Source organism: Phyllostomus discolor, chromosome 5 (genome assembly GCF_004126475.2).
Source record: "Phyllostomus discolor isolate MPI-MPIP mPhyDis1 chromosome 5, mPhyDis1.pri.v3, whole genome shotgun sequence".
NCBI lineage: Eukaryota > Metazoa > Chordata > Mammalia > Chiroptera > Phyllostomidae > Phyllostomus > Phyllostomus discolor.
In genome coordinates, this window is record NC_040907.2 from 1,157,308 (window position 1) to 1,169,158 (window position 11,851).

An 11,851-nucleotide genomic window follows, 5' to 3' on the forward strand; every position below is an offset into this window, starting at 1 on the left:
CGGTAGGAGGGGCCGACCTGAGTCCTGGGCCTTCACCCCCACCCACCTCACCCGTGGCCCCCACCAGAAGCTTGCAGCGGGGTGGGCGGGGTGTTTGGGGTGCTGCCGGCAGCCGGGACTGAGGAGGGCTTCTGCGGTCCCCGGGGCACCGCCCCTCCAGACGGGGGTCTGTGCGGGCTGCAGCGGCCTCCCGGAGCCCCTGGGGTCGGTGCTGGGGCCCCAGAGCGGCACCTTCTGGAGGGAGCCTCGGCCCCGGCATCCAGAGACAGGTCAATGGAGGGGCGGCCTGCCACCGCAGCAGGTGCCCGGAGGAGGTGTTGGAAGGAAGGAGTCACGGGTGGAATGTCTGTGTTCCCCTCAGGTCCCCGTGTTGGAGCCCTAGCCCCCCATGTGGGGGTGCTGGGGGGACCTTGGGGAGGGGACTGGCCCATGAGTGTACAGTCCTGGTGACGGGGGACAGTGTCCTTTCCAAGCCTTCCCCGGGGAGCTCTCCCGTCCGCCCACCACGTGAGGACACGGAGGAGACGTCGTCCAGGAACGAGGAAGTGGGCGCCCGCCGGACCCCACATCTGCCAGCGCCTCGAGCCGCCAGCCCTCGGGACCGTGGGCACCAGACGTGTGTCGTTAAGCCCTCCGGTCCGAGGCGCTCTGCTGGGCGCACGGCATGGGCTCGGACGACCGGGGGCCCTGCAGGGGTCAGGAGGGAGCCGCAGCTCCTGGAAGCTCCTCCGTGCGTCCACGAAGACCTTCTGAGACGGCGCGGGGCTGGCGGCCGGAGGGCGAGAGTCCTGGGCCTCACGGTCCAGCAGCGAGCCCCGGCTGGGGCGGCTCAGTGGGCTGAGTCCCGGGCTGCAAACCAAGGGGTCGCTGGTTCGATTCCCGGTCAGGGCGCCTGCCTGGGTTGTGGGCCAGGTCCTGCATGGGGGGGGGGGCACGTGAGAGGCAACCACACATGGATGTTTCTCCCCCTCCTTCCCCCCCTCTCTAGAAGTAAATACATTAAATCTCCACAGAGCTGCTGGTCATTCTCGAGGGTGAACCGGCCCCCTGAATGGACTCTGCACGTGAAGCCGCACAGCCGCCCGCTGCTCCCCGGGTTCCGGGAGGGGGCCGGCACCCACTCGGGGCCACGCCCTCGAACCCCTCCACTCAGTGTGACCCCCAGACTGGGGCCATGAGCTCCGGCTCGGAGACCCACAGACCCTGCCCCTGCCCACAGGTGCAGCCCAGCCAGGCGGTGGGGCGCTTGGCATTTGGGCCCCCCCCAGCCCCCTGGAGACTTTCCCGGAGCCCCGTCTCCAGCAGCCCAGCCCCTGTGGCCACTCTCTGGGGACAGCCCGTCTGTGGCTGCATGGACAGAGGAGGGCCCCGCGGCGCAGCCTCTCGCCCTGACCCCAGCTCAGCCGCACCTGGACCCCAGGGCCTGGACGCCCAGCCTGGTGTTCCCCAGCAGGGACCCTCTTCAGTGACGGGTGGAGACGAGCTGAGAGCGACCTCTGACCCTCGAGATTTCCCAGGAGCGGAGAACTGGCAGGATATCGCCCGCCCCCCAAGGCCTGCGTACGCCCACGCGGCCCTGCGCCGGGGCGGCCGCTCCTGGCCTTCCCGTGGTGCTCTCTGCCTCGGCATGGGGGTCTCGGCTCAGTGGGGGCACCCCTGCTGGCCTGATGGACCTTGTGCCTCAGCCCCGTCTGTCCCTGCCCTGACACCACCTGGACGGCCTCCATCTGCGACCCCTCGTTCCCGCTGCCCCTCCCCCAGCGGCAGCTCGGTGAGGCCGGCCCGTGGCAGGGCAGGCGATGGAGTTGGCCAGGGCAGGTGGGGGCTGGCGGCTCTCAGAGGGCGGGTGCCGGGGGGGCGGGGGCAGCAGCCCTTGGGACAGGGGGCGCCCGGCCTCGTCCTCACTAAACCTTCTAAACAGCACCCTCCGGCTCGGCCTCTGAGGGCGGTGGCAGAGGCAGGGGGTGTGCGAGTCTCCTCCTGTGTTGGGCAGAGGGGGCCGCGGCCCCCCGCGGTGTGGGGGACCCCGGCCCGGGTCCCGGCCCCCCTCGGCCCCCGCTGCTCTTGGGTTCGGCTGCCCTGGCCGGCCCGGGTGGCTGATATCTTGGGAACTCGGAGATAAGACCCGAGCGTGGGTAACGGTTACCTCCAGGCTCTCGTGAGAACCGCCAGGGCCTGGGGCGGTTTCCCGTCTGCGCTGGCTGCTTCTCCGGGGGCCCCTCTCCTGGGAGTCTGGGCCGGCGGGTGGCGGGTCGGGGGAGGCGTGGGGGGGAGAAGGAGGCGGTGTCCGTTTTTGGTTTGGATTCCCGTTTGGAAAGCTCATGCCTTTGGCACGGTCGCCCAGAGGGGCAGAGCCCTGCCGCTGCGGTTGGGGCTCTGGGCTCACGGTCTCCCCTCGACCATCTCCTTCAGCCCGGGCGGGGGGCACTGTGGTGGTGGGGCTCCGTGCCGGCCACTCGGACCGAACTCGGTTCCGTGGTGCGGGCGCCTACGGGATGATACCTGCCCGTGCACACCTGTCATGGAGGTCAGGGTCCTGAGGCAGAGGACACCCAGGTGGGGCGGCTAGGTCCCCAATGGCAGACACAGGACACACAGGTAAACGTGAGCCTCAGACGGACCGGGCGACATGTTCTGTACAGGCGTGTCTCATGGAAGCGGGCAGCCCTCCATGCACACCGGTAAGGACAGCATCACAAAGTACACGCACACTTACAATGTGCACGCACACTCACACCTGTGCACACTCACATACACACACACGCCTGATGAGATAGCACGTGGGGGGCCATCCGGGGGCTCCCCACTCAGGCCGTCTGCTCCTGTTCCCGGGTCCTTTGGAGGCAGGCGAGGCTGCCGGACCCGGGGACCGTGAGCTGTGTGACCTGTGTCACTTCTGGCAACTGTGGGGACACCCACGTGGCCCCCCGTGTCTTTCTCACTGAGACGAACCACACGGAGCTGGCCCCCCATGTGGGTCTCGGGGTGTCTGCACATGGGACGCGGGGGGCCTGGCCGCCGCTCCGGGCCTGTGCTTGGGGGAGCCCTCGGGACAGGAGAGTTCCCGCTGCCGCCGGAGGCCCGGAGGCCGGGGCGCACGGGCTCCTCTCAGCGGCAAACCGCTCACTCGTCACCCCTGCCCTGGAGCGGCGTCCCACCCGATGGCCCTGCTGCTGTCACGGGTCCCCAAACCCCTACGTTGTGGGAGCTGCCCCCCTCGGGGTGGACAGAGGTCTCTAGAATCACCTGTCATCAGAGGTGGGGGGCCAAGTGCTCCCTCATTCACTTGCTCACCCACCCCTTCATCCACTCACCCACCCCTTCATATATTCATCTCCCCATTCCTTCACTCACTCACTCACTCACTCACCCATTCACTTACTCACTCACTCACCCATTCACTCACTCATCCACCCCTTCATTTATTCATCTCCCCATTCCTTCCTTCACTCATTCACTCATTTATTCATTCACTCGCTCACTCATTCATTTGTTCACTCACTAACTCATTCATTTGTCTCAGTGGCTGTTGCCTGGGCAGGTGCTGGCCTGGGTGGTTCAAGGCCACGTGCTCACAGGACAGAACAGCTGTCCCCTGGGGAGCTCTGGGGACATGGGGCTGGGGCTCAGGGTGCCAGGGCCCGGACACGGGCGCAGGTGCAGGGGCGGGAGGGGTGATGGTGTGGGGACCCGCGGTGGCTGCACCTTGCCATCCGTGTCCAATGGGTGGGTGTGGTCCTCATGTAAACACCCGACGGACACCCCGTCCGTGTCCCTGGAGCTGCTGCAGCAACTTGCCGCAGCGGGGGGCTCAGACCACAGGGGTTTGCTCTCCCGGTCCCGGGGGCCACAGCCCAAACCCGCAGTGGTGGGGGTGGGTCTTGTTGCAGGCAGGGGGTGCGGGGTCTTCCTCAGGGTCCTCAGGCTCTGGGGGTGCCTGTGCGCCTTTGGCTTGTGGACGCCCCACCCCAGCCTCTGCCTTGGGTGTGGCGTGGCCGTGTTTCCCCCGGGGACACCAGCGGTTGGAGACGGGGCCCGTCCTAGCCCGCCAGGCACTCGTCCTACCTGACCCGATGGTGTCCGCAAACACCGTTTCCGAGTGGGGTCTACGCTGAGGTTCAGGGTGCCCGTGGGTGGCTGTGGGTCTTTGGGGTGACGCTGTTCCCCCCAGGACTCACACTCGGGTGCACGATGCCTTCAGGCCCGAGTGTGGGCCCTCAGGCCTGATTCCAGCATCTTGGGGCCCAGCCCCTGCCGGCCCCCGGCTGCCCTCCTGGCCTGTGGATCCAGCAGAAACTGGGAGGAGCCAACGGGAGTGCCCCCCGCCCTTGCTGAGCCTCAGCCCCGCTGGGGGTGTTGCCTGGCCGGCCATCCTGCCCCTCGCCCACCATAGGTGACGGGGACCGGGCCACTGAGCCAGCACACCGTGCCGGCAGTGGGTGACAGCCCCTGCATGGGGGAAGCCCGAGTCCGGAGAGCGGAGTGGGGCCCCGAGGTGCGGCCGAGGGGGAGCCCCCCGCAGAGAGATGCAACCCCGCCACGGACAAAAACCCTTTTACTGGGCGTCGGAACTCCGCGGCGATGATAAATCTTGCCCCGGGTCTGGGTCAGGAACACGCCTGCCGCTCACACCAGGAAACACGCCGGAAGCCGGCTGGAAGCCGCACGCAGCGGGGCGGGTGGGGCGTCCCCCCCCCCCCCCCGATGGCGGGCACGGCCCCCCCACCCCCAAGCACAAAGCCCTTTCTCTCTGCAGCTGGAGACTCGAGGCCCAGGGCTGCAAAGAGCCCTTTCAACATCAGATTTTAAATTATTTGAATTAAATCTGGGGTCCTTCCGGGCCCTGTGCTCCCCCAGTTATTTATCACCGGCTGAGTGCCGAGGGCCCCGGCCCCTCCGGGCCCTGCCCTCCCTGAGGCGCTGCTCCCAACCGCCGGAGCCACTGAGCGCCAGGAGCGGGGCCGCGCCAGGCTGGCGGCCGCCCGGGTCCCTCTGCCCGTCGGAAGAGGAAGCTGGCTGCCCGGCCGGCTGTGCATCGGCCCCGGCCTTCCTCTGGGTAATCACTCTAATACACTTGAAAATAAACCTTTTCCCCACTGAGGCAGGCCGGTTTTTCCCTACTTAGCAAACATTGATTTTTTTTTCCCTCCCCTCGTGTGGCCGGCCTCACCGAGAAAGGAACAAGCCTCCTTTGTTCCCGCACCCCAGCCCCCGCCCCAGCCCCGCCGCTCGTGGCACTTCCGTCGGGCGCCAGCAGGGGGCAGGAGATTCTCTGTTTTGAGGGCCACCCCCGGGGGTGCTCCTGCTGGGCTGGCCTCCGGTGGGGGGCAGCCCTGTGGGGGGGTGGTGGGGACCAGGATCCTCGGCTGGACGGGGGTGGGGTGGGAACGGCCCTGGTGTGCTGGGGCGACCTGGGCTGGGACGGACCTCTGAGGCCGTGAGGAGTGGCAGCAGCAGTTAGATGACTGATTAGATGAGGCCGCCCCAGTCCCCAGCGGGTCCCTCGGGAGCCCCTGCTGAGGGGCCCCATCCCCGCACCTCTGCTCGCGGACCACCCTCCTCGGACGGCCATTACGTGCTTCCCTCTGCAGACACCAGCAGGGCTCGGAGCTGCCAGCCCGTGGAAGGGGCATTCCTGCTGACAGCTGGGGAAACTGAGGCAGGAGCTGTCTGGGGGTGACGCTCCCCACAGCCCTGGCCCTCTCTCTGGCCGACGCCCCGGGGCAGGGGCAGCTTCCAGGATGGCGGCATTGGTGCCCGGGCGTGTGCAGGTACAGAGCCCCTCCCTCCCCGTGGTCTGGGCCGGGCGACTCCCCGCCGACCCGCAGCCAACTGCACAGCTGTGCGCCATGGCTCCCGAGATCTGGTCACCCGGTGGCTATGGCTGCCGTCTTGGGGGCTCCCTTCCTCCCTCTCTCTCTCCCTCTCCCTCTCTCTCCCCCCCCCCCCATTGTTCCTTCTGAGGGAGGCCACCTGGAAGGACCCCACACGTCGGAGGACTGAGGCCTGCCCACAGCCCCGTGGGCGTGGCCGGAAGCCAGACCCCACTGAGCCTTCAGGTGAGGCCGCAGCCCTGCCACCAACCTGCCGGTCACCTCGTGAGAGGCCCTGATGCTGTGGGCACCGATGGGCCGCGCCCAGATTCCAGACCCATGGAAACTGAGGTGAGAAATGTCCCCTGTTTTCAGTGGCTAAGTTTGGGGTTCCCTTGTGACATGGCGATAAAGAATGAGCAAGCCCCCTCCCTCCCTGCTGTGCGGAGCCCCAGCTGCCGCTGGCCCCCGCCCTCTTGCTCCCGACCCCCACACCTGTGCAGCCTGCTCTCCTCCGGCAGGGGCCGTGGGCTGCATGAGTCCCCTGAATTCTGCTGTTGAGGTTCCAACTCCCAGAACCCCCGGATGCGACCTTATTTGGGAGTAGGGTCTTTGCAGGTGATCCAGTTTAGATGAGGCTGTTGGGGTGGCCCCAGTCCCAGATGGCTGTGTCCTGGCAGCAAAGGGGAACTTGGCCAAGGCCGAGCACTCAGGGAGGGCGCCAGGTGGCGGCTGGAGTCACGCTGCCGCCGGCCGAGGTGCCCCCGGCAGCCGGAGAGAAGCCTAGGGCGGACGGACGCTTCCCCGGTGCATTCGGAGGGACCCCAGCCCCGAACTTGAACTTCCCGGTCGGAAGGAAGACCACAGGTCTGACCCTTCAGTGATGGAAGGGTCAGGGGCGCCAATCGCCCTCAAAGTCAAGAATCCGAACACAGCGTAAGTCAGCCCTCCGCAGCAGAGGGTGCCACTTCCGCCACCAGGAGGGGAAGGGGGGGAGGGGAAGAGAGATCACTGAACAGAAGGCTGGATGGATGGGTGGGCGGGTGGCTGGGAGGGTTGGTGGGTAGGTGGGTGGGTGGGTGGGTGGGTATGTGGTTGGGTGGGTGGGGTGGTGGATGGATGGATGGATGGATGTGAGTGGACAGATGACTAGGTGGGTGGATGGATGGATGGGTTGGTGGGTAGGTGGGTGGGTGGGTGGATGGGTCGGTGGGTAGGTGGGTCGGTGGGTGGGTGGGTCACAGGTGGAAGGGGGGTGCCGGGAGACTGGGTGGACCGAGGATGCGTGACTGGGTGTGGACAACATCCGGGGTGCGTGGGCAGGTGGTGCGGCCCCACCTGGAGACTCACAGGGACTGGGCGACCAGGAAGGACGCTCAGGGCTCGGGCTCCCCTGGAAACCACGGGGGCGGAGAGGTGGAGAGGCGGAGGCCGGGCTGGCACGGCTTCCCTGCCCGTGTGCACCGCTCTGCCCGGCAGGAGCAGTGTCCACTGTGTGGTCTGCAGTCACCGTGCCCTTCAGGCCGCCGGCGGACGGACCCTGGACCAGGCCCGCGGTGAGCAGGATCTGGCTGCCAGACGTCCGCCGGCACTAATGAGCCCCGTCTGCGGGTCACTAATTGGCAGAGGGTCTGGGCCCCAGGGACGCACGGACCCAGGGACGATGGGACCGGGCGCTGCCTCTGCCCCCGCCCAGCCTTGGCGGCCCCAGCCCGCTGACCCAGGAGAGGGAAGCGGGGGTGCCCGGCAGACTTGGGGCTGCCCGCTCCTGAGCGTGGGTGCCTGGCGGCTTCCCGAGGTTCTCAGCGACTGTCCGCCTCCGTCACGGGCCGGGGCTCCTCCAAGGGCACGGGAGGGGGCGCCACGAGGGGGTGACCTCGGGGGTGACCTGGTGGGCGGGAGTGAGAGCCAGCCCGCCCGCCCGCGTGGGACGGAAGCAAACGGCCCCCAGAATAATCACGGTGGCGGCGAGCCTGGCCCTGCGGAGGGAGATGGAGTTACAGCCAGTTCGCCCATAAACTTGTTCAAGCGATTTACGAGGCCTGGCCGGCCCGGGTGGGGGCAGGGCCGCCGCGGACCGGCTGGCTCCCGGCTGGAGCCGGCGGAGGGGACGCCGTCCTTGCGTGTGAGCCACCTGGGCGGCGGGCGCTCAGCCGTGAAGCGCGTGTGCGGTGTGAACGTCCCACCCGCTCAGGGGTCGGGGACCCTGCGGACGTGGGCACCGGACCCCTGGGGTCCTCGCGAGGCGGACGGACCCGGTGGTCTGGGGGGGGACGTCATGCAGGGCCGAGAGGAGGTTCCCAGGCCCCTGAGAGCCACGGCCTGGGATTTCCGCCCCGCGGGGAGCTGGAAACCGAGCCGATGTCACGTAGGCTGTGGCTCATAAACCCACCCGGTTCTCTCAGCGGCCACGTGGTGCCCCCCTCCCCCACCCCCCACCCCCAGCATCCCACGTCTGGGTGGCAGCGTCTCAGAGCCTCCTCGCCGCTCTCCACGTGGGGACGACCCGCCAGCTGGGTGAGGCGCTGGCGGGGACGGCCTCCGCCGACCCCAGGGCCGGCCTGGGCACGGCCGCCGGGGAGCTGGCGCTGCCCGACGCCGGAGCCTGGAGCGTGGAGCAGGGGAGGGGGTGCGCCGAGGGGCCGTGTGTCTCCGTGGACGGGGGAGGGGGGCGTGGGGGTGGGGACAGCTCCCCAGGCTGCTCTGCGGGGGGGGGGGGGGGGGGGGGGGGGGGGGCTCCGGGGCCGGAGGCAGAGGGCAGTGCGTCCCCCAGGCACAGCCAAGCGTGCAAACGGGTCCCCGGAAAGCTCTGACGGCTCTGCTTGGAGCCGCTGTCCCGGCCGCCGCGGCTCTGTGCCCAAGGGCCTGCGGGGGGCGGGGGCCGCAGAGGGACGGCCGGGTTCCAGGCCCGGTCTCGGGTGGAAGTGCCCAGCCCTGACTCGGAGCCAGCGGGGCGGCGTGTGCTTGTGAGGCCCCACAGTGGTGGTGGCGGAGGGTGGTCCGGGCTCTGCAACCTGGGGGTCTGGGGTCACTCAGCCCCACCGGTGCCACTTGTCCCCAGCTCACGGCTGGCGCTAGTGAGGCCGGGCCAGTGGGCTGGTGGGGGGGCTGGAGGGCAGCTTGAGACGTGTTCCCCAAGCTACCCCCACCCCCCTTAAGGGACAGGGAGCTGGGTCACTAGGCCTCACCCACCCCAGGCGCCTCCCGAGCTGCAGACAGGGTCTGGGCCGGAGTGGCTGCCCCGGGTGCTGTGGGGGCTGCAGCGGCCCCTCGGCCTGGCCCCCCGGGGACTCAGCTCGGTGGCCTGGTCATTTCTGTGCGTCCGTGGGCTTGGCTGACTGTGTGAGCGGCTCCCCTTGAGGCTGCCCTCAGGGACGCTCACCTGCCCACCCAATTGCCCACCCCTCGGACCACTGGAAGTCGCTCTGGGTCAGCGTTCCTGGGGCTGCTGAGCGCCCGGAGGGGCCCTGACCTTGACCCAGACCAGGGACACATGTGCCTCCCCCAGAGAGAGCCAGCAGGCCCAGCTGGGCGCCTGCCCTGGGGGACAGAGAGCCAGGGCTCTTGAGATAAAGAAAAGAGAAGTCCCCGAGGGCTTCCTGGAGGAGTCTGCATTCAACAAGAATGTTCTAAGTTCCGGATGTGATGGGGCTGTGGGCACCATGCCTCCCACCCCGACCTGTGCCTGGTGCTGGGCCACTCCTCAGCCAGGGAAGTGTGTCTCTGTCCCTCCACAGACTGCAGCCCACTGGGCCACGGACACCTGTGGTCTGGGCAGGCCCGGGCTGGGCTGCCTCCCTTGGTTCTGAGGCTGCCCCTCAGCTCAGCTCCACGGGCTGGTGACAATGCCATGTGTGGGTGCGGCCCTCCTGCCGCGGCTGGGCGTCCCGCCAGCTGGGGAGTGCCGGGGGCTCCGGCCCCGCCCCGAGGGCCCCTGACGCTGGTGGGAGCAGCCGTTGCTATGGCTGGATTGTTACATATGAGACTGTCACCCCTGAAAAGGCCTTGGCAGCCCGCGCCCCGAAGGAGAGCGGACCTGCGGGTGGACGGAGGGCCCTCGGGGCCCAGGCTGCGAGTCTGTGCGGGAGACGCCCCGGGAACCGCGGAACCCCGCGCCCCCTGGGCTTCCAGAGTGGCCCGCCGTGTCACAGAGGGGCGGGGGGGCCCGTCCTCACCCGGAGACGCGCAGGCGGGGATGCGGACATGGCTGACGCCCACGCTCTAGACGCCCCGGCGGTCATTTTCGACAATGGGTCTGGGCTGTGCAAGGCCGGGCTGTCCGGGGAGATCGGGCCCCGTCACGTGGTCAGCACCGTGGTGGGGCACCCCAAGTTCCCCGTGGCCTCGGCGGGGGCCGCCCAGAAGCTCTTCGTCGGGGAGGAGGCCCTGCACAAGGGTGACGCCCTGCACCTGTGCCGCCCCATCGAGCGCGGCCTGGTCACCGGCTGGGACGCCATGGAGGCGCTCTGGAGGCACCTGTTCGAGTGGGAGCTGGGCGTGAAGGCCTGCGGCCAGCCGGTGCTGGTGACCGAGCCTGCCCTGAACCCCAGGGAGGCCCGGGAGAAGGTGGCCGAGCTCATGTTCGAGACCTTCCAGGTGCCGGCCTTCTACCTGTCGGACCAGGCCGTGCTGGCCCTCTATGCCTCGGCCTGCGTCACGGGCCTGGTGGTGGACAGCGGGGACGGCGTCACCTGCACCGTGCCCATCTTCGAGGGCTACTCGCTGCCCCACGCGGTCGGCAAGCTGCACGTGGCGGGGCGGGACGTCACGGAGCACCTGGCGCAGCTGCTGCGGGCGGGCGGGCAGGCCTTCGCCTGCGGGCTGAGCACGGCGCTGCTGGACGACATCAAGGAGAGGCTGTGCTACGTGGCGCTGGAGCCCGCGCGGGAGCTGGCGCGGCGGCCCGAGGAGGTGCTGCGGGAGTACAAGCTGCCGGACGGCAGCCTCGTCCAGATCGGCGACCAGCTGTTCCAGGCGCCCGAGGCCCTGTTCGCGCCCCAGCGGCTGGGCCTGCAGAGCCCCGGCCTCGCCCAGATGGTCCAGTGCAGCGCGGCCCAGTGTGACGCCGACGTCCAGAACACCCTCTACGGGGAGATCGTGCTCTCGGGGGGCAGCACGCTGTTCCCGGGCCTGGACGACCGGCTGCTGAAGGAGCTGGAGCGGCTGGCCTCCAAGGGGACCCCCATCAAGATCACGGCGCCCCCCGACCGCTGGTTCTCCACCTGGATCGGCGCCTCCATCGTCACCTCCCTGAGCAGCTTCCGGCAGATGTGGGTCACCTCGGCCGACTTCAAGGAGTTCGGGACGTCCGTGGTTCAGAGGAGATGCTTCTGAGGGGCCCGCGCCTGGGGCGGTGCCCCTGGGCGGGGAGCGCGCCTCCCCCCCACCCCCGTGTTGGCCGGGGGTCCAATAAAGAGATGCATGCAGCCTTGGGCCGCGCCCGGCTCGGTCCACTCTTTGCAGCACCAGAATGACCCCTGACCCCGGTGGAGAGTCGTGTGTGTGTGTGTGTGTGTGTGTGTGTGTGGAGGGGGCCTGTCCCCGCCCCCTCCCCTCCTCCCAGGAAAGCCCTGGGCTGGGTCGGGCCGTGCCCACCTGCAGGGTGTGGACCGAAAGCTGGGGTCCGGGCCTCCTGCCTGGAGCTTGAGTCGGGGGGGCCCCGGTGGGGGTCTGCGTTTTAAACACGTGTCACGGGTGGGTCCAGGACAGCCAGGGAGAGCCGCCTGTTCCAGGGGAGCGGACCCTCAGCTGGGCGGGGGGTCAGCACCACAGGGCCCTCGCTATGCTTCCATGGGGCCGGGTGGCCGAGCGGGAGGGACCCCTGGTCCTGGGCGGACGGTGGGGGGGGCCAGCGGAAGTCGCCGGCCCTGCAGGGCCCCCTCGGGGCTCGCTCCCAGGAGCCCGTGCGGGTCCATGCAGAAACCCCGGGGCTCTTTCTGCCTGTTTCTCTGTCCCCAGGTGCCGCCGCCGCCGGCTTCATGGACGAGGTAGGAGCCGGCGGCCACCGGTGCCCTGAGAGCGAAGGAAGGAGGAGGCGG

General features: G+C 69.1%; 1 protein-coding gene across 1 annotated transcript; it reads left to right on the forward strand.

Moving 5' to 3' along the window:
* Positions 1 to 9,696: 9,696 nt before the first annotated feature.
* On the forward strand, positions 9,697 to 11,231 carry ACTRT2 (actin related protein T2). Its single transcript, XM_028511740.2, has one exon. The coding sequence runs from the start codon at positions 10,017 to 10,019 to the stop codon at positions 11,145 to 11,147; it is 1,131 nt and encodes a 376-aa protein (XP_028367541.1). The 5' UTR covers positions 9,697 to 10,016; the 3' UTR covers positions 11,148 to 11,231.
* The last annotated feature ends 620 nt before the right edge of the window (positions 11,232 to 11,851 follow it).